We start from the raw sequence: 21,107 nt of genomic DNA, 5'->3' as shown, positions 1-21,107 counted from the left end.
TTTGGAACTCTGCATTCAGATGGGCATATCGTTCCTTTTCTCCTTTGCCTTTAGCTTCTCTTCTTTTCTCAGCTATTTGTAAGGCCTCCTCAGACAATCGTTTTGCCTTTCCGCATTTCTTTTTCTTGGGGATGGTCTTGATCACTACCTCCTGTACACTGTCATGAACCTCCATCCATAGTTCTTCAGGCACTCTATCAGATCTAATCCCTTGAATCTATTTGTCACTTCTACTGTATAATCGTAAGAGATTTGATTTAGGTCATACCTAAATGGTCTAGTGGTGTTCCCTACTTTGGAGTCTCTGATATCAACAACACAGCATTAAATGAAAAGAACTATTTGTTCCTCTTGTTAATAAATGTTTATAGCACAGTAAAAGGTTCTGCAGTTTTTCCCCCAGGGACAGTTTAGCTGTTAATTACCCTTCCCAGGCAGGGCAGGTCCAGGAGAAAGTGAGGTGGGATTCTCAGCAAGAACCGCTCTACTCTCTAGAGGCCTCTAGTGGCCAATTACAGTGACAGCAACTATTTATGAATTCAATGAATGTTTTATTGCGAATTTGGAGTTCCCAGCCAGTAAGCAAGTCAATACCACCCTCCTTTCCGTGTTGCCCCGGCATGGGTCTCTCTCTCCACTCCCCCTCCATCGCTTTCTCAGTAAGTTTTTCAAGGGCCTCAATTCAAGTGTTCCCAGGCATTTGTGCAAATGGAAAATCCTACCAGGAAGTTTAGACTTAAAGGGGCCCGGGGATCAAGAAGGAACTCAGCAAGACTGGGCACTGGGCTGTGGGACACCTGGACAGGCAATGAGGCAGCATTCTCACCTGGGGACAACAGCAGCAGCGGTGGGATAACAATAACTTTCTGCGAGTCAGCCTCTGTGCCACGTGATCGACAAACAGCCGGAAACGGGACTGTGCCCTTCAGACCCTGAGGAAACCTGGGGCAGCTGGTTCTCCTTGGGACAGGCATGTCCTCAGTATCCGCTGAAGTACCCAGTTAACTGTTTCCTACGCCTCACTGCCCAGGCGAGCTCCACAATTCCTTAGAGGGATTTCCGACTTGACAGCCAGGCTGCCTCATCTACACTGCACAGAGCTTTTGGAACGTGGCCAAAGCCCACCTCACTGCGCCAGGCACATCCCACCTGCAAACACCCCAGGCTGGCAGAGCTGGAGGAGCTGGACATTGAGCACGTCCAGCTTGCTCTGTTTGGACAGGGGCCCTGAGGTCCAGAGGGATGTCCTGCCCACGATCACCCAGCAAGCCCCTGGTTCCAGAGCTCTGGGGGCCTGTCTCCTAGACCAGTGCTGCTCCAAGGGTGCCCTGGGAGCACGTTGAAAAGTACACGTTTAGGCCCTGCCCCAGACCTGCCAGGTTAGACTCTGCATTTCAAATAAGATGCTCAGGTGCTTCGTGTGCATTTTACAGTTTGAGATGCCCAAGCCCATCACTTCCTTCTCCACGCACCACACGGCTTCCCAGTGGCCCACAAACCTGAACAACTTACTCTAAAGGTCCTGACACCCCTCAGGGAGCTGGGGGTTTTGTTTAAAACACCCTTTAGTGGATCAAATCTGGATTTGAATCCCCGCTTTGCCACTAACTAGTGATGAGACGTTTGCCCAAGTGACAGTCTCTCTGAGGGTCGGTCTCCTCATTTACAAAACAAGGGATCACGGAGACACTGGATGTGAGCCACATTTCATGGCCTGGCATGAGAAGGTGCTCATCAAATGTCAGGAGCAGTCACAGGCCCCGAGTCCTGGGCCTGAGTCCGGCAGGGGCATCTGCCAGCAGCAGCAGCAGTGACGGCCCGTACCTGCTTTCTCCTTAATGACAGCCCAGTCCTCGAAGCTGTCAATATGCTCCTTCAGCCGTGAGCAGAGCTGCACGTTGCCCACGTAGTCCAAGAGGACATCAATGATGGGCCCGGCCCAGCGGCTCACTTCCGGGGCAGACAGGAACTCGCAGAACTGCAAGAGAACACAGGCCAGCGCTGGGACAAACAGGAGCAAGAGCACTGCCTCAGCAAGCTCATCTGCTTCCCACTGGGACCTACAGCCAGTGAGGGCAGGGGCCATGTCCGAGCACAGGCACCACGCATGCCCAGGGCAGAATCCGACTCCCCAGATCCACACCTCCCTCTCATCAATACAGGCCGCTGCTGCCAAAGGGGGGAGGTAGGCAGCTTGGGCCCCCGAAGCCTCAACTTCCTTGTCTAGAAAATGGGTATATGACACTCACTCGAAGGGGTTTTTTTTTTTATGAGATTTAAGGCAATATAAACTTCTTTGCACATAGAAGATGGCCCATAAGTGATGCCATTAGCCATTGTTAATATCTCTAAGAGTGTTTCTAACTTCCTTTTTAAAGATTTATTTTTTGCTTATGGTGGGTTTTTGTCACTGCACGCAGGCTTTCTCTAGTTGCAGCAAGCGGGGTCTACCCTTCATTGAGGTCTGCAGGCTTCTCACTGTGTTGGCTTCTCTTGCTGCACAGGCTCTAGGCACGCGGGCTTCCGTAGTTGCAACTCACAGGCTTAGTTGCTTGGTGGTATGTGGGATCTTCTGGGACCGGGGATGGAACCAGTGTCCCCTGGAGTGTAAGGTGGATTCTTAGCCATTGGACCACTAGGGAAGCACCTCTAACTTCCTGTTCATTGGAGTTTGACTTATTAAATCATCACCATGGGCAGGTCTTGCCTCTGGGGTCATTGACTATCTGAAACTCACCTGATCTTCCAGTAGGCCTGCCCTCACCTCTACCCGGATCTTGGTCCATCACCATCATATTCCAGGTGTAAGTTTGCTGGGGGTGGTGAACCCCTCAGTTTTGCAGAGTTCCCCACAAATCGTCTGCCGAACTGTTCCCTAACACAGGGGACTGAAATGCTGCTGCGAACCGCTAAGTCCTGCTGCTGAGTTTCCACAGCCTCCAAAGGGTGCTAAACGCCAGCTCACACGCCCTCCAAAGTGCACTAACCGTTAGTCCACACTGCCTCCAAATCCTGTTCACCACCGGCTCGAGCTGCCTCCCAAGTGCAGTCCACCCTGCCTAGGGTCCGCCTCGCCTCCAGGGCTGGCGAACCACCAGTCCCCCCAGGCTCGGGAGCCCGCTGGCCCTGGCCGCAGTCCCCGCGGCGCGCCCCCCTACCTGGACCGCGCTGGGCGCCTTGTCCGAGGCGGGCGCATCGTTGAACCTGTTGGAGGGCGGCGGGGCGGGAGGGTGCGGGCCGTTGCCGTACAGGCACGAGAAGCAGGGCTCGCCGTTGCAGCCGAGGTCCATGAGGAACTTGAGCAGCGACAGGCACTTCATGGCGAACATGATGGTGGCGGGGAAGGCGGTGGGGTGCGTGGCGATGTAGGCGTCGATGTTGGCGCCGTGGTCCAGCAGCAGCTGCATGGTGCGCAGGCAGCCGTGCCGGATGGCCACGAGCAGGGGGTTGATGACGTCGCGGTTGGGGTCGGCGCCGGCGAGCAGCAGCAGCTCGGTGGCGTACACGTTGTTGTTGACCACGGCGAAGTACAGCGCCGAGCTGCGCCGGTCCTCGTAGAGGCGCGCGCGCTCGGGCGCCAGCGGCGCGTTCACGTCGAAGCGCGCGCCCAGCAGGGCCTCGAGCACCTCGTCGTTGTTGCGCTCGGCCGCCAGGTGCAGCGGGCTGATGCCGCTACGGCGCACGCGCGTGCGGCTGGTCACCGGCAGCAGCATCTGCACGATCCTGCGGGCGGGGCGGGCACGCGCGGGTCACGGCGCCGGACCCGCCGGCAGGGGGCGCCGAGGGGGCCCAGGCGCGGCCGCTCGCAACCACTGCGTGGGAGCGGCAGGGCCCACCAGCAGGGGGCGCCGAGGAGACGGCCAGTCTCAACAATTACCTCTTGAGGGAGAGGGGGTCCACTTCACAGATAGGGAAACTGAGGCTCAGAGAGCTTCCACCACGTTCTGAAAACCTCAAAGCCGGTAAGGAGTGGAGCTGGGCTTCAGACCCAGAACCCCTAAAGTTAGTGTGAAGTGAAAGTCTCTCAGTCTTGTCTGGCTCTTTGCGACCCCATGGACTATACAGTCCATGGAATTCTCCAGGCCAGAGTAACTGGAGTGAGTGAGTAGCCTTTCCCTTCTCCAGGGGATCTTCCCAATCCAGGGCTCGAACCCAGGTCTCCCACATTGCAGGCAGATTCTTTACCAGCTGAGCCACAAGCCTCTAAAGTCTGAGCCCTTCAAAAACCTCAGCCAGACTAGACTGCAGTTTCAAGAATCTCTTGCTGACTTCTTTCAGGCTAAGGGGTATTGCCCACTCCCAGCTCAGTTTTCTAGAGGAATTGACTGGAAGGCCCCCAGACCTAGAGTGGGAAAACGTGATAAAGTTGTGCTAGACCCTGCCCTGCCTAGGTTGGTGGGAACTTGGGGGGCAAGGACAGCCCTATCCAAGGGCTCATTATGTGCCAGGACACTTTCCAAAGGCTTTCCAAGCATTATTTGGCTTAATCTCCACAACAACCCATAAAGTATGTCTCGTCATTCCCAATTTTTTCAGATGAGAAAAATCAGTGCTCAGTGATGTTAGGGGACTTGCCTAGGCCATATGTTGGGAGACACAAACCAGGACTTGTCCCCTCCTCTGACTCCAGGGCTGAGCTATCCTGTATCTCTGTTTTGCTGCCCTGAGGACTTGGTGGCGCCACCAGGTTCTGGGGGAACAGGAGGGGACAAATGTGTCTGTCCCAACCACTCCTGCCCCAGGCCCCGGTCAGCCTTCAGTGACCATGAGGTCACCTCCCCTGTCCTGTGGATCTCAATGCCTGTTCCCCTGAAGGCTGATTCTAGCCTCTCCCAGGCTCACTGCCCTGCCTACGGCCTGGAGAGGGTGATCAGCTGTGGCTGAGGCTGGAGATTCCTGCCAGTCCTGACTGTGGTCGCTCCTGTTGAATCAGGTGCTGTTCTCAGCAGTTAACCTACAGTAATCTATTATAATATATCCTCCCAACAGCCCTATGAGGTGTGTACTAGCATTAATCTCACTTAGAGATGATGAAACAGAAACCCAGAGAGGGTAAGTGACTTGCCCTGGGACAAACAGCCAGCCAGTAGTAGGTGATGGAGGAAGGGTTTGAACCCAGGTAGTCCGATTCCCCCTAGAGTAGCTGTCCCCAACTTTTTCAGCCTCAGGGACTAGTTTCACAGAACACAATTTTTCCATGGACTGGGGATGGGGGGGCGGTGGTTTCAGGATGATTCGAGCGCATTCTATTTATTGTGTGCTTTATTTCTATTGTTATTGCATCAGCTCCACCTCAGAACATCAGGCAATAGCTTCTGGAGGTTGGGGACCCTTGTCCTAGAGTGAGAGCCACACTCTGAGCCACTCCCCTACTTCTTGTGTAGCTAGCGGTCAGGTGACAGCTGCTATGTCACAGGGTTTTGAATTCCTTACAATGCATTAACTTGCCTGACCCATTTTACCTTCACTGCAGCCCTGTGAGGCTGCCAGAGTGGGTCTGTGGCCTTCTTTGTAACAGAGGGGGCTCAGAGAGATTAAGCGATTGATCAAAGGCCAGAAAGCCATTCTGGGGCTTGACCCCAGGACTCCTGACCTCTTGTGTTTGCTCTCTTCCCCTAAACCCCTGCCACCTGCCAAGCTCTTGCCACTGACATGATTCCAGACCCTAATTTTCCCTACCCCTGCTGACCGGTGACCTCGGGTGGGCTTCAAGGAGGTGACCATGGCAGGGCAAGCAGATGCACCAAGCCTGTTCCCAAGCCTCTCTGCCTCTTGGCACTTGGACTCCCCGGGCTTCTGGCTTCCTGGAAATCTGATGCCAGGGATCTCCCGTTAGGATCTCAGTGGAAAGTATTATTATGGTTAGTGACGCTGTGTTTGCTTAAAATCTGCCTCTCAAACCTCAAAAGGAAATTCACACACCCAGGGGGGCTAATTGCCTCCTAATTTCTATTTGTGCAGGCTCAGGAGGCCTGACCTCACTCTGTAGAGGTGCTGGTCAAAGGCAGGGCCGGGGCCTCACCCTGGACCACAGCCATCGCTGACAAATGCTCTGTAATAGCCGTAACGTGCCCAACCACGGGAAAAACAGCGAGGGGGACTGCCCGGGGCCGCTGGCCAGATGGGCCGATATCTGGCAGGTCACAGCTGGTCTCCAGTGGTCCCCCGTTGAACCAAGGCAAAGTGGCAGAAATGTGGGAATGTGACTAGAGGCAGCTTAGGTCCCAGAAGCATCATCTTAATAACAGTGAAATCATCTAATTGTTGTACACTTCTGTAGGACGTGGCCAAGCTGAGAGTCCATGTGTCATGCTGCGTGGGGCCTGGAGATCAGTGTGTCCAGCCTCCCATTTTACAGAGGGTGAAACTGAGACCCGAATGTGGGGGGCGGGGAGGAGAGCGTGAGGTTGGCCTGGAGGTGGGTGGCAGAGCCCAGGCAGAGTGAAGGTTGGTGGCCCCACTGCGTGCCATCGTTCCTCTCCCCCAGCCCAGCTGATGGGAAGAAGGCAGGAGGATGAGGGCTGGGACCTTCCCACTTCTCCCACAGGCAGGTTCTGGGACCATAGGAGCTCGAAATGCAACTTAAGTAGAGAGCAAAGGTGCCCGTTGCCTGGTACAAGTTTTGGTGTCTGGGAGGCCCAGCGTCCCATCCGTCTCTTCTTCTTTCCCCAGCACGGAGGCTGCACCCACCAGCTCAGCCTCCTGGGTCACCAGGCCATGGTGGTGTGACCTTTGCCAGCGTTCAGTGTAAATTTGACCATGGACTTGACTTTCACAAGGGAACCAGCTGCCCACAAATGGCTCTGCTCCCAGTAACACTGGGCAGCGGTGTGTCAACCCAGCTGTGTGTGTGTGTGTGTGTTGGGGGGATATCTCTCCTCTGAGGCTGCGTGGAGCCAGAAAAGACTCCACAGAGGAGAATCTGCCTGAGGGCATCCCCAAGGGCACAGTGAAACTCCTGCCCACGAGGGGTCCCTCTGGGGGAAAGTCTGCAGCTTTTCTCCTGGGAGCTAACGCAGGGAAGCAGTTTTCCCAGAAAGAGTTTTAAGGGCCTTGCAAAGGTAATATTAATTAGAAGTAAAAGAGAAAGTATATTTTAACTTAGGGGGCCAGAAGTAAAGTCCAAAGGCAAGTCAGTGTTATATGTCAGCCACAAAATTGAGTCTAAGATCCTGGTTCTATGCCTCATAAAATCATCTGCAGCCCCAGCCCCAACCCAGATTGCTTTCAGCGAGATCGCTGAAGCTGGGGCCCAAGACTCGGGGCTTTAAGAGTTCGCCGGGGTCCCAGTGTGTAGCCAAGGTTGAGAAGCAGTGGTTGCAGTGCTATTCTGAATTCAGTTTAAAGGAACCTTGGGCCATCTGCTCTTGTCTAATACCAACAGTTTAATAAATCTATCTTCCCTGGTGGCTCAGATGGTAAAGAGTCTGCCTGCAGCGTGGGAGACCCAGGTTCAATTCCTGGGTCGGGAAGATCCCCTGGAAAAGGAAATGGCAAACCACTCCAGTATTCTCACCTGGAAAATCCCATGGATGGAGGAGCCTTGTGGGCTACAGCCCACGGGGTCCCAAAGAGTCGGACATGACTGAGCGACTTCACTTTCTTTCACTTGGTGCTGAGTTTTAATCTCAAAAGTTGCCTTTGCTAAACTGGAAATGAAAACTAAGAATAAAGTATATCTTGGAGGTGCCTAAGACTTTGGGGTCTTGGGGGCTTCTTTCTCAGCCACACCTAAATGTCACGCTCTGCAGTAAATGCTTTGAATTCGCCATCTGGCAAACATGGGCCCCAGCTGCTGGAGCCACTTTCTGTGCCATGGACGGGCAGGGTGTCCTGGCAGGCAGCTGAGTGTGGAAAGTCTAGAGAATGCCACAGCAGATCCCTGAGCAACCAAGGAAGGACGGCATGGAGAGGGCCACACGGCACATGCCCCGGTGGTGAGTGCAGCATTGGGGCCTTCCTGGCCGGGGGCCCTGCCAGGGGACAGAAGCTGTTGGGAACCTGGATTGACCCCTTTGTTGGGCAGCCCTCAAACTGTGGGCTGGTCTTTCTCACTCTTGGGGTCCAGACAAACCTGGGGTCTGAGAACAGAGGATGAATAACCAGAGAAATGGCTTTGGGGGTCAGCACGAGTCTAAAGCAGGAGACTTTCCAGGAGCATACATCATCCACATAGGTGGTTCCAGAGAGGCCTTGCTCCCTGGCCATCCTTAGGCATGCCCAGTGCTCCTTCAAACTTTCCACCAGCTGGGGCCAGACTGCTGGCACCTGGGCCCACCTGAAGGCATTGGGTGTGACTGAAGGATGCCAAGTGACAGTCCCAGCTCTGCCACTCTCTGGCACACCACTTCCCATCTCTGACCTCTGGTCCCTCCTCTGCAAAATCAGGCTTGGATTATATCAGTGGACCCCTAAAGGTCTGACTGGGCTGTATCTGGTTGGCTGGGAGCTTTTCAAAGATAAAGGCATGGGTTCCTTCTCTCCTGGAGATTCTGGTTTCGTGTGCCTGGGAGGTGTCATTTAAAAAACAGCCCAGAGTGACCCTGCTGTACGGGCAGGTTTGGAGAGCCAGTGGACCAGGAGATTTCGAGGGTCACCCCATCTCTCTCTTTCCCTCTGGATCTTTCTAGAGTCAGACTAAGATAAACCATGTTTGTTGACTGCTGCTGGATCTTTCTGCAGCTGGAGAGCAAGATGCTCTCTTGCCCATCACTGCTGCCTGACTTGAGTTGCTTTTGTCTTTCCACTGGGTTCATTGAAAAATGATGGAATTTACCCTTCCTACGTAGGGGAGAACACAGCGAGCACCTGCTGTGCTGCCCTCTGCTGGGCGCTTCATTTCTGCTCTATACACACGTGTATCCTATTCACTAGTCCCCATAACAGCTCTCCCGCCCCCCACCAGGCAGTATGACTACTTCGTCTTTTACAGAGGAGGGAACTGAGGCTCAGAAAGGTGAAGCTACTTCCCCAAGGCCTCAGTAGGAGTTTAAACCCACATCTGTCTGCCTCATAGCCTGCTATGTGGCCCAGAGAAGGTGAGGTCTCCTGTGTGCATGGATGGGGCGGGGAGGCATCCTTGGTTGGTTATTTGTGTGGGTATCTGCAGACCAGGGCCTGGAGCCCTGAGGGTCAGCTCTGTCTCCTGTTTCTCCGTTCCATTCCCCAGGGTGTCATTCTCACCCCCATCTCCCTGAGCGGAGACCACCACACCCCCAGCATGGACAATCTTCTCCCTGTTGGGGACAGGGCTGCATTTCCTGAAGTGTGTCATCTGGGGTACAGGAGATGGGATTATAGGTGAAAAGGGTTTTTTTTTTTTTAATTAATTATAAATTGGTAACTTGAACAATTTAATCATGTGATAAATGTTTCCTTTTGGAAATAAATTCATTTAAAATAAAAATTATGAGAAGTAGAGTTGTTAAAAGGATTAAATATGTTTATAATGTAAAGTGCTGGTAAGTACCACATAGGAGTTTGCTGTTATCATTGTTGTTGCCGTTGTTGTAAGCGTTCACTCTAGCTTGCTAACTGCTTGGAGGTGTTCCACTTTTCCACCTAAACCGTGCCCTGGGCCCTGAACTCTCCGGACCTCCCTCCCCCCCAGTGGGCGGGGCATTCGGAGGAATGGGTGGGGAAGGGGGAGGAGCCGCGGGGCCTGGGGGCGGGGCCTGGGCTGACCTGTAGTTACCCTTCTTGGAGGCGATGTGCAGCGGGAGCATGCCGTCCTTGTTGGTCTTGTTGGCGTCTGCACCCTGTGACAGCAGGAACTCCACCACCTCCTCGTGCCCGTTCTTGCAGGCCTCGTAGAGGGCGGAGGCGCTGTCGCTGGCCTGTGTGTTGATGTCAGCGCCTGGAGAAGGAGAGGCGGATTGGTGAGCGATCAGGCCGGTCACTGTCAGTGATGGAACGCCCACCTCGGGCTGGGCGCTGCTGCCGTAACCGCCCTGACACATTGGATCACCCAGAGGACCCCCAGCTCCTTTCTGCTACACTGAGACCCCGGGCCGCCAGCCTGAACTGCCACAGTGATGTTGGGATTTAAGGACCACTTATTCTATGCTGGGCCCTCTCTCATGGCTCATTTGGTAAAGAATTTGCCTGCAATTCAGGAGATCCGGCTTTGATCCGTGGGTCGGGAAGATCCCCTGGATAAGGGAATGGCAACCCACTCCAGTATTCTTGCCTGGAGAATTCCATGGATAGAGAAGCCTGGCAGGCAATGGTCCATAGTGTTTCAAAGAGTCAGACAAGGCTGAGCGACTAAGACACGCACATGGAACTGTACATGTGCTGTCTCTTTGAGTCCACAACATATCCTAACCCCATCCCATCAGTAACAACTTTATCTCCATGTTACAGACAAGAACACTGAAGCACGCGCGTGTGTATGTGTGCTAAGTTGCTTCAGTCATGTCCAACCCTTTCTGACCTTAAGGATCAAACCCACATCTCTTATGTCTCTTGCACTGAAGTACAGAGAACCTCTGCAACTGGCCCCAGATCCCCCAGCTCATAAGGGAAGAGCCAAAACGTGAACCCAGACGGTCTGATGGCAGAAGCCTTGGCAGATGTTCTGATGGCAGAGACAATGCTCCTAACGCTCATTCCACCTAAAATGATCCAGATCCTGCCCTGAGGAAGGCCCTCACAATTCTAAGAGGGCACAGAGCCTCCTCATAAAGAAGACCCCCAATAACTTTATTAATTAAGATTTATTTGCTCTTCTCTGCCTGGTGGCTCAGATGGTAAAGAATCCACCTGCAATGTGGGAGACCGGGGTTCAATTCCTGGGTGGGGAAGAGCCCCTGGAGGAGGGCATGGAAACTCATCCCAGTATTCTTGCCTGGAGACTTGGACAGAGGAACTGATGGGCTACAGTCCATGGGGTCCCAAAGAGCTGGAGACGAGTGAAGTTACTGAGCATGCATGCAGCATGCCTTCCATTTCAAGGATTAAGAGAGGAAGTTATTAACAGGCATTGCTTCTTGTCTCCTCTGAAAGAAACACTACACTGTGCTGCCAGGAGGAGGCATCAGTCTGGCGATGGTCTCCCTTCAGCCCAGTCTCCTACATCTGCTCCATCTCCTGGTGGCGATAGAGAGAGAAGGCAGGGATTTCTCTGCAGAAAGAAGTGCAGCCTGTTCCCAGCCCCTATTCTGATCGGAAATGGAACAGAGATAGCAGTGAAACATCAGCAAGGGCTGAAATCAGAAGTATCTGTTAAGCCACAGATCCCCTCTGGGTAGTCAGCTTATCACAAGCTCTCCGGTAATTTTAATATTTGATGACTGGTTTCTGGTCTAGTGGAAATATCACAGGTTTTCATGACAGACAGCAGCTGAAGTTTCTGTTTCATGCTTTACAAGCTCCATGGCCTCAAATGACCTTTAGGAACCTCAGTTTTCTCATCCGTTGACTGAGAAAAATAGTACCTAGCAACCAAGGGGTTACTGTGAGGTTATCTAAGTAAGATAATAGAATTAAATATCTGCTATAGACAAAAACATGTATGTTCCCCCAAGATTCATATGAAACCTAATCTTCAGTGTGATGGTGTTAGGAGGTAGAGCCTTTGGGAGGTGATTAGGTTTTGCGGGTGGAGCCCTCATGAATGGGATTAGTGCCCTAATAGAAAAGACTACAGACAGCTCCCTTGCCCCTTCCACCATGTGAGGACACAACAGGAAGATGGAGGTCTAGGAGATAGGAACAGGCTCTCATGGGATGCTGAGTCCAACGGCACCTTGATCTTGGACTTCCCAGCTTCCAAAACTGTGAGAAATAAACCTCTGTTGTCTATGAGCCATCCAGTCTGTTTTATTCTGTGATAGCCACCTGAGTGGACTAACACAACCTCTCCACCTGGAGCCTGACACAGAGAGGGTGCTTAGCAAACACGAGTTCCCCAGGATTAAGGGCTGGGATGCAGGCACTGCTCCTGCCTCCACCCGAGGGAGAATCGGCAAGTGGCTCCAACACCCCTGAGCTCTGGAAGACTTGGTCCCTGAAAGTCTGGACTCCCGGCCAGCAAAGCCGCCCGCTCACACAAGAAAAATATTTGGTTTTGCAAATGGACTCAGCCCGCAACGGGAACAGACTCTGACTCAGGGCGTCAGCAGGAGAGCTGGGCAGATGTTCTGTGCTAGCCTGTTCCTTTCACCCACTGAGCGCCCGGCCCTTTGTCCAGTCTCCTTGCCTGGCTCCCAGGACCCTGCCTGTGCTCTTTGGCCTCTGGCTGGTCAGTCCACTTTTGTCCCCAGTGGCAAGGATGTGCCCTGGGTTTGTTTTCCCAACAGCTTGGGCACGTGCTGAGAAAATGGTTGCTTATTCAGGCCAAGTCCCAGGATGGAAATTCTTGAGCCCTGGGGTGGGGTGGTGGAGTGCAAAGAGCATGCAGTTTGGGGTCAGATGATGGCAGAATCCAGGCTCCAATTGTGACCAATCATTTAATTTCTCTGAGCCTCAGTCTCCCCCACTCCCTACCTCCTAGGCTACAGAGAAAACCCCATGGGCCTATTCTGTGTTCAAGCCTAGTGCAGGGCCTGTCACGCAGCAGGTCCTCGAAAGATTATTCCAGCTCAGCCCCCAGGTCCGACTTGCTTCTGGTGTCTGTTTCTCTAGTGGAAAGTTCACTTCCCGGGAGTGAGAAGAGAAATCAAAAGAGTTCTTGGGGAAAATCAGATTATGACCTTTTAAACCAAAAGAACGTCTGCCATTGTCTCAGAGTCTTCTGTTACTGGGACGTAATAATCCGTGCAATATTGTTTTATTTTATCCTATTAAGTGAACAAAGATTTTTAAGAGGCAAAGAGTACAAAGACCAGGGTCTAAATCCCAGTTCTGCCACTGATTTGTTGAGTGACCTTGGACAAATCACTTTCCCATCCTGGTTTCATCACCTATAAAGTGAATTGTTTTGTAGTCCTGAAGTTGTGTCTGACTCTTTTGCGACCCCATAGACTGTAACCTGCCAGGTTCCTCTGTCTATGGGATTTTTAAGCAAGAATACTGGAGTGAGTTGTCATTTCCTTCTTCATATAAAGTGAGGAGGTGACCTAAATGTTGTCTGAAGTTCCTTCTGGCCCTGAAGGGTGATGTGATGGAAAGAGAAGTTGTTAGGGTGTTGGGAGGCTAAGATTCTGGCTAGTCTGTAGGTAATTTGCTGCGTGACTATAGATAGATAAGTCACTTCCTCTTTCTGCGCCTCAGATTCCTCATTTGTAAAATGAGGATGTTGGACTAGGTGAGAGAAGGCTAAGACTGGCACGTGTACCACACCCCTCCAAGTGTGTGACTAATTGCAGGCATTGCTGATGGATCTCAACTTGTTTCCAGCTGAGCCTAGGCACAACCTCAGAATCCTTCTTAACACAGCACTCCCAGAAGATGCTGTCACTCAATCAGAGTATGTCCATAGATGACACATAAGCTTGCTTTCCCTTAGACTTAATCTGAGGTCCTTCCCAGCGGTGCCCCTTGGGAACTCCACAACCCAGGGACCCTTAGTACTCACCGTGTTTGGCCAGGAATCTCAGTGCCTCCAGCTGCCCACTCTGGGCGGCCACGAACAAGGGGGTGATGCCATAGGCATTCTTGGCTTCCACCTTGGCGCCTCCGCTCACCAGGATCTCCATGACCTCCAGGTCATTGCGAGCAACAGACTCGTGCAGAGCCGTCCAGCCTCGGTTGCAGCGGTGATTGGTGTCCGCCTTGTACTGCACCAGAATCCTCACTGCCTCCACGTTCTTGCGCTCACAGGCTGTGCCCAGCAAGAAGCAAGACGGTCAGCGGGGCCCCTGGCAGGACCTGGGCAGCCACGCCTTCATTCATTCATTTGTCCATCCAACCATTCATTCATCAGCCAGAAGAGAATTCACACAACAAGTATCTGCTGAGTCTGCAGTCCCTCCACTAAACCTAGGATATACAACCATAGTAATAGTAATCAGCAATAATATCCCGATGTGTGTATAGCACTGGTTTCGCACCTGCACTCTATTCTAAGCACGTCACGTGATTAATTTAGTTCTCCAAAATACCCTTAAGGGATGCTGTGTCATCCCTTTTCACAGAGGAGGACAGAGAGGCACGGAGAAGTTAAGTGACTTGCCCAGGGTCACACAGTAAGTGACAGAACTGGGATTCAAATCCAGGTAGTCAGGTCTGGAGTCTCTGTCCCCTGGAAGGTTCCAGAATGCCCCTAACTCATCTCCCTTTCCAGTGTTACCTGCTTCAGTCCTCCACGAGGCCAGAAGAAGAGAAGGGCAGTGTCATATTCCTGCTCAAAGCACCTCCTCAAAGGCTACTCAGTTAAAGACTGTCTTCTGAGTGCAGCTCAGCAAGTCTTTCTCAACCTGCTCAAACCTCCCTTTTAAGCCTTATCTGGCTCTGGGCTCTAAATGTAGCTTTAGTGCTGGCAGAGCTGTTCCAAGGGAGACCGAGAACTTGTCCAAATTAACCACCCCTGGAAACTTCTCTGAGTCAGTTAGGGACGTGGGGAGAAGGAAGAGAGGCTTCCTAGGTGGCTCAGTGATAAAGAATCTGCCTGCAAATGCAGGAGACACAGGTTCGATCCCTGGGTTGGGAAGATTCCCTGAAATAGGGAACGGCATTCCAGTATTCTCGCCTGGGAAATCCCATGGACAGAGGAGCCTGGTGGGTTACAGCCCATGGGGTGGCAAAGAATCAGTCACGATTGAGAGACTGAACATCCATGCACAGAAAAGGAAGAGGGGCTGCCCGTGTAGTGTTTCAAACAGGACCCCGAAGCAAAGCTCATCGCTTCTCTAAGCCTTGGGCTCTTTCACCTGTAAAGCACAGGTGACAAAACCTTCCTGAGAGGATGCTGTGGGAGAGTGGAGTGGGGCAAGGTACGAAGGCTCTAGGGTGGAGCTCATGCAGGATCAGGGCTCAGGCTTCAGCTGTGAGTCACCCAGCGTCCTGGGAGCTCTCTCTGGGACAGCTGGGGCTCTGGGTGATGGCTCAGGTTCCCGGGGGACATGAGTTCTAGGGGAGGCAGTTCCACCGCAGGTCTGCAGTGGACCCAGTTCCTGCTGCCAATGGGATATTCCATGCTGGAGAATTGGTGTAGTTTTTCAAAGTGTAGAGGTCCTGTCCTTTTTGCAGGACCTGAAGCTGATTGTTTACATGCGTAAGCGTGAACTAGACACTCGAGAGTGGAGTAGTTCAGAGCGTGATGCTGGCATCCAACCCTCAGAGTTAGATCCCAGGTCTGCCCTTCCTGGCTGTGTGATCCTGGGTGCCTCCTCTCTGCTCTCTGTGCCTTAAGGCCTCATCTGTAAACTGGGGAATCCAGCAGTGCTTACTTCATATGTGGATGGATGTGAGGGTTAGGAAAAAGAACAGAGCCTGGTGTATAGTAAACACTTGGTAATTGCCAGCTGTTATGATTATTTGGATTTTGACTCTGGGCACTGCTAGGGCAGCCGGTGACTGTCCTTGGATGACATATTGAGTAAGTTGGAGATTTTCATTTTCTCAAAAATCCTGGAGCAACGAATTCCCTCTCATGCCTCTTCACTTTTGCCTATGCTGTTCCCCTTGCTTGTCCAGCTGGTGAATCCCTCCTGTTCAGGCTCTGGGACCCCCTCCTGCCCCCTCCCACATCCTGGCCCCTCCCCTAAGCTCCCTCGTGTCAAGCCCTTCGGTGCCAGGAGCTGACGGAGAATCAATGTATATCGTCTGTGAATCAACGTCTGCCGGACTGGACAATCACACGGACATGGACCATATCTTTTCATCTCTGAGTCCTCAGTGTGCCAGGTCCGTGGGAGAACTTGGGAAATGTTGCCTGAATACATGCACGAATGAGTGGGTCATTTATGTAAGTTATACACCTGAATGATGCTGCGCCATCACAGTAGACCCAGGGGGGGGGGGGGGGTTGTACACCTGGCAAGCAAATCCTCCTGATAGCCACTCAGTCTCTGGACCTTTCCTGGGGGAAGCCCACGCCCCTGGGCTCACCTTTGTAGAGCGGTGTCTCTCGGGACTTGTTGGAGATGTCGGGCTCGGCACCAGCCTGGAGCAGGAATTGGAGGCAATCCACGTGTCCCCTGCAGGTCGCCAGGTAAAGGGCTGTTTCCTCCTGCAGGGTACGCTGGTCGATCACTGCCGGATATGCTGTGGAGGACAGACCAGGAAATTCATGAAGGAGGAAGAGGCCCATCTCTCCCTCCAACAGAGTTGGTCCCAATTTCCTCCCATTCTAAGGATAGATACCTGTGGCCTCTGCCTGAATTTACCAACCATACTGCCTTCTTCCACTTGGTCCTGGATTCAGTCACTTTCAACAGGGCTGTTTCAGCTTCCCAGTCATATTAATTCAGCTCAGATGCCACCTCCTCTGGGGAGCCTTCCCTGATTGAATCCCCTCCTTCTCCAAATGAACCCAGCCTTCCCTCACACTCCCACCAGCCACTGCCTCTCTTTCTGCCCTGGTGTGTGGTGCTGGGGTCCCTTTCTGGATCCCCAAGAGCACAGGTAGGTCCTGCCTGCAGGTGTTCCCCACCCACATCTAGCCTGGGGGAAAGTCAAGGCTCCAGAGAGGAGGCATGAGTTGCCCAGGATCTCACAGCTGTTGGGGACAGCCTTGGCAGGGCACAGGCACAGCTGTGGTATTTTCCACACCAAATTAACCCCTGGAACATTCTGGGGAAAGCTGGCAGTGGTGCGCCCAGAAGTCAGCCCTCCCTCAATCCTCTTCTAGGAATTAGACTCTCCTGTCCTGAAGGGCTGGAGAGGCGGCAGGATGGGGTGGGGAGGGCGGAGTTGGGGAGGCAGGGGACACGTCACTTCCTCCCTTCCAACGTGCTGACTTTAACTCTGCAAGGCGGGGTGGTACCTTGGCCTTGCCCCCAGTCACCACAGTTGTTGTGGGCCAGAGCTCCAGAAGGAAAGTGCCACCACCCGCGGGTCCCGGTCCCACCTGTGGCTGCAGCCCGACCCACCGCCTCACCTCGGTGCAGGGCCTTCAGGCAGTTCAGCTGGCCGTAGTAGGCTGCCTCGTGCAGCGGCAGCCAGCCCTCCTTGTTGGGCTCTGAGAGGTTCTTGCCCGCCTTGATCATAGCCGTCAAGGCCTCTTCATCGCCTTCCTTGATGGCCTTTAGCACAGGGTCCGCGGGCCTGTAGGAGCAAGGGGCAGGTGATTCCTCAGGACCAGGGTGGACAGAGGCAGGGCCAGGAACAGGGTTGGCCGTGGGATCACACAGCCCTGCTTGTCCCCGCTGCTCTGGGACAGGTGCTCAGCCCTTGCAGCCGTGTCCCTTTGATGAGGAGACTAATCCTTCCTAACCCCCACGGGCGAGCCCTGGGAAGCTTGCCCCGACCTCAGGCCTGACCTTGGCCCCTCCAGCTCTCAGCCCCATCACGGCTTCCTTGGCCTGCCCGCCCGCGTCAGCCTCTCCCTGCCTCCGGTCATAAACCATCAACTCATCACTTGTCTTTACGTGTCTTTGATCATTCGCCCACCGTCTGTCTGTCTCCTTCACTGGCTTGTGAGCTTCAAGACCACAGGGCCTGTGACTTTCTTTTATCCCTCATGATTTGATTCCCAGGGCCCAGCTCAGTGGCTGGTCCATAACAGGTGCTTAATAAATATTTGCTGCTTGAAAAAAAGAGCGAGAAGGAACATAGAAGGAAGGAAGGGAGGGGGAGGAAGAATTCAGAATTTAAGAACCATAACAGGGAATTCTCTAGTGTCCAGTGGTTAGTGCTCCATCCTTCCACTGAAGGGACACAGGTTCAATCCTCGTTCAGGGAACTAAAATCTCACATACCTTGCCACCAAGCAAACAAACAAAAAACCAACCGAACAAAAGAAGACCCTAATTCTTTCACTCCTTCATCTCTTCTATTTCCCAAAAGACAGTTTCTTCCCTGTTAGATTTTTGCTTGTTTCTTTGGGAATTTTATTTGCATCTCATTCAAAACAACTTTGCAATGATTTCCTTTGAGCATTTGGAGGCATGAAAGTGAAAGTCGCTCAGTCGTGTCTGTTTGCGACCCCATGGATCACATAGTCCATGGAATTCTTGAGGCCAGAATACTGGCGTGGGTAGCCTTTCCCTTCTCCAGGGGATCTTCCCAACCCAGGGATTGAACCCAGGTCTCCCTCATTGCAGGCAGATTCTTTACCAACTGACCCACAAGAGAAGCCCAAGGATACTGGAGTGGGGAGCCAATCCTTTCTCCAGGGGATCTTCCCAACCCAGGAATAGAACCAGGGTCTCCTGCATTGCAGGCAGATTCTTTATCAACTGGCTATCGGGGAAGCCCTATTTGGAGGCAAATCAACCTGTGAAAATAAATATGGGGGCTCTGGATCAGGCCTTGCCTGTGTTCCACACCCTTGTGAGCCCCCTGAACTTGGAGCGTTTCCACATCTTTACCTGTCATTTGGGCACCTGTCAGGGGGAATCTCTTACTAGAAACACAAGCTCATTCACTTCCACAGATGGAAGCCAAGGGTCCCTTTCACAAGGAGCTCCTTGGTGGCCAAAAGAGAACTGGGGCACCTCTCTGTCCCTGTAGCTTTCAGTGCCTGCCTCTGCTGCACCAAGGCCACTGGACCAGAGGGTTTGGGCATCCAGCGCTGGCCTCCAAAGTGATGGATAACCAGCCCCATGGGAGTTTTCATGATACACACCTTCCCTGCACGTAGCGCTCCAGGGTTTACCCAACGCCTCCACCTCAGGGCCTGTTTGCACTGAGATGAAAGCACAGACCCCTCAGAGCAGGATTATTCACAGCGAGCATCTCTCTGGGGTCTTCCCAACCCTTTCCCTTATTCCAGATCCTTCTCCTCACCCCTCGAACTTTTAGCTGCTAAAAGATTTAAATGCCTGGAGGACTAGTACATCTGAAGCGTTCACTATTTCAAACTCGTGAACGTCAGAAAGATTCCAGGGTTAAGGTGAAAGAGAACGTCTTCGCTTGACTCATCCAAGCCACTCCGTTCGTCCATCCCTTCATTCATCCTCTGAGCTGACTTCCTCCATCCTTAGAGAGTCAGTGAGGGCCACGACTGCTGTGGTCCCACCCTTGGGAAACGTGCTGCATAAATGTTCTGTCTCTCGGTTGGAGGAGGTGAGACCAGAGGCCAGCCTTGTCCCAGGACCCTCATCCCTGTCAGGGGCCCGGATAGGCCCGGACCGTCTGCAGGGCCAGCCCCTTTACCCTCCCAGCTGCTTCCTGCAGTGAGAGCGGCACTTCCTCCCGGCTCTCAGCCTCTCTGGTTATTAATAGCTTCAGCGCACAGATGCCGGTTAAGTTACAGATCCAGCAAGGACGGTGGGTAACTGACCAGATAAGCCCTGGAGTCCCCATCAACGCTGTCACTGCCACCTTGATGAGTTCCTCTTACGAGCGGCCAGAGCAGCTCCTGTTGGTGTCAGGAAAGGCCCCGGTGGGGTAGGTGTCCTGTCTCCCCCGGAAGGTCTCCTGTGGGACCCGGCTGAAGTGGAAGGGATGAGAGCTGGCTGTCCTTGTGGCCTTGGTGGTGTGAGGTGCCATGAGAACACTCTCAGGACCCGCCGCCCAGCTTGGGTCTCGTCCAGCTGTGGTACAAGGACCCTGGAGTGCTCGCGCACACGCCGCTCACTGGCTTGTCTGTTAGCTCAGCCAGAGTGCCCGCCTCGAGGGTGAGGTGAGGCCATCAGAGGCTAAGGAGTCACACAGGACCCTGGAGGCCACTCTGTGCTAACACATGACGGAGACTCGGAGAGGGACAGGGACTCGTGGACAGTTGCACAGGAAGTGGCAGCAATGCAGAGACCAGAAGCTGGGTCTCGCTCTTCCAGACGATCAAAACCCTACCTGCAGCACCAAGGAAGAGGGGGGATGGCAGGGCTTGCAAAGGGCTGAGAAGAAGTAAAGCACTGGCCAATCGCCTCCTCCCCACAGTGTAACTGATCAAGGATACAGGCGCTCCAGCGATGGGACCCCTTTTCGGCTTTTAGCTGCTTCTAGAGTCAGACACCGGAGAAGGCAGTGGCAAGCCACTCCAGTACTCTTGCCTAGAAAATCCCATGGATGGAGGAGCCTGGTAGGGTGCAGTCCGTGGGGTCGCTAAGGGTCGGACACGACTGAGAGACTTCACTTTCACTTTTCACTTTCACACATTGGAGAAGGAAATGGCAACCCACTCCAGTGTTCTTGCCTGGAGAATCCCAGGGACGGGGGAGCCTGGTGGGCTGCCGTCTATGGGGTCACACAGAGTTGGACACGACTGAAGTGACTTAGCAGCAGTAGCAGCATGGTCGATATGGGGGAGCAGAGACAGAACTAGCACAGAGCTATTGTCAAGGACACACGTCGCCCAGCATCCTGGTACTAGACAAAGAGAGCCCCTCCTGTGGCTCAGGTTATTTCTCTGTTTTAGCACCTGGCACTTAATAAACAAAAGCAACAAAGCAAAACCGAACTTGTGGGTGTGGGCTTTGTGGATGCGCTCAGACAGAGCCACGCTGATGGCAGGGAGAAAGTGAGACAGACGAGCAGCTGATTCATTAGCCTCAGCTCAGAGCCTCTGGGGTCCTGGGGCCGTCTCCCCAGTCTCCTTCTCCCCAGTCCCCTGGTTCAGAGCCCTGTGGGGTGACTCCAGTACACAGGGCCCATTTGAGGAGGCGGTGCACCGAGGGGTTAATCACAAGCTCAGCCTGGCTGGCAGGTCCTTAAAGATAGAGTCTGTGACCACCAAGCCCGGCTTGGCTGGAGCCTCTGAGTCTCAGGGGGACATACCTGGAAGAGGTGTGTGTCTGGGGAGGGTCCCTTCCTGGGGCCCGTGGGCCTGCCTTCCACCCCCAACCCCAGTCTGGAGGAGAGTGAGCTTGGATGGTCTGGGGGCCACGGCGGGGGGCACTTACGCCAGCTGGGAGGACTTGCTGCGGTTGTATTTCTGCATAACCTCCTGGAACAGGCCCTTGGGGGCTGAGGTCGGGGCGCTCTCAGGAGACACAGTGGACCTGGAGGGTGCAGGGCAGGAGTGAAAGAGGGAAAAGTACTCCGTGTATGAGAAGCAGGTCATGGCCGGAGGCAGGAACGAGGATGGAGGCAGCGCGAGGGGGAGACTGACAGACAGA

The 21,107-nt window shown here is 53.4% G+C and overlaps 1 protein-coding gene across 3 annotated transcripts in view; it reads right to left on the bottom strand.

Annotated features, from left to right (window-relative positions):
* Positions 1 to 21,107, bottom strand: part of ASB2 (ankyrin repeat and SOCS box containing 2) — a 48,221-nt gene that overhangs the window by 3,803 nt on the left and 23,311 nt on the right. For all 3 annotated transcript variants that reach the window (XM_055418430.2, XM_055418429.2, XM_055418428.2), the window contains 7 exons: positions 20,892 to 20,990; positions 16,985 to 17,151; positions 15,994 to 16,149; positions 13,520 to 13,765; positions 9,685 to 9,856; positions 3,159 to 3,723; positions 1,825 to 1,978 (listed from right to left, as the gene is read on the bottom strand). In XM_055418430.2, the coding sequence (XP_055274405.2) occupies positions 1,825 to 1,978; positions 3,159 to 3,723; positions 9,685 to 9,856; positions 13,520 to 13,765; positions 15,994 to 16,149; positions 16,985 to 17,151; positions 20,892 to 20,990 (1,559 nt within the window). The remainder of the gene's footprint in view (positions 1 to 1,824; positions 1,979 to 3,158; positions 3,724 to 9,684; positions 9,857 to 13,519; positions 13,766 to 15,993; positions 16,150 to 16,984; positions 17,152 to 20,891; positions 20,991 to 21,107) is intronic.

Source organism: Moschus berezovskii, chromosome 21 (assembly GCF_049115385.1).
Source record: "Moschus berezovskii isolate FMDL1 chromosome 21, NW_MosBer_1.0, whole genome shotgun sequence".
Lineage (NCBI taxonomy): Eukaryota > Metazoa > Chordata > Mammalia > Artiodactyla > Moschidae > Moschus > Moschus berezovskii.
The sequence above is the reverse complement of the archived record's forward strand: the minus strand, read 5'-3'. Positions and strand labels throughout refer to the sequence as shown.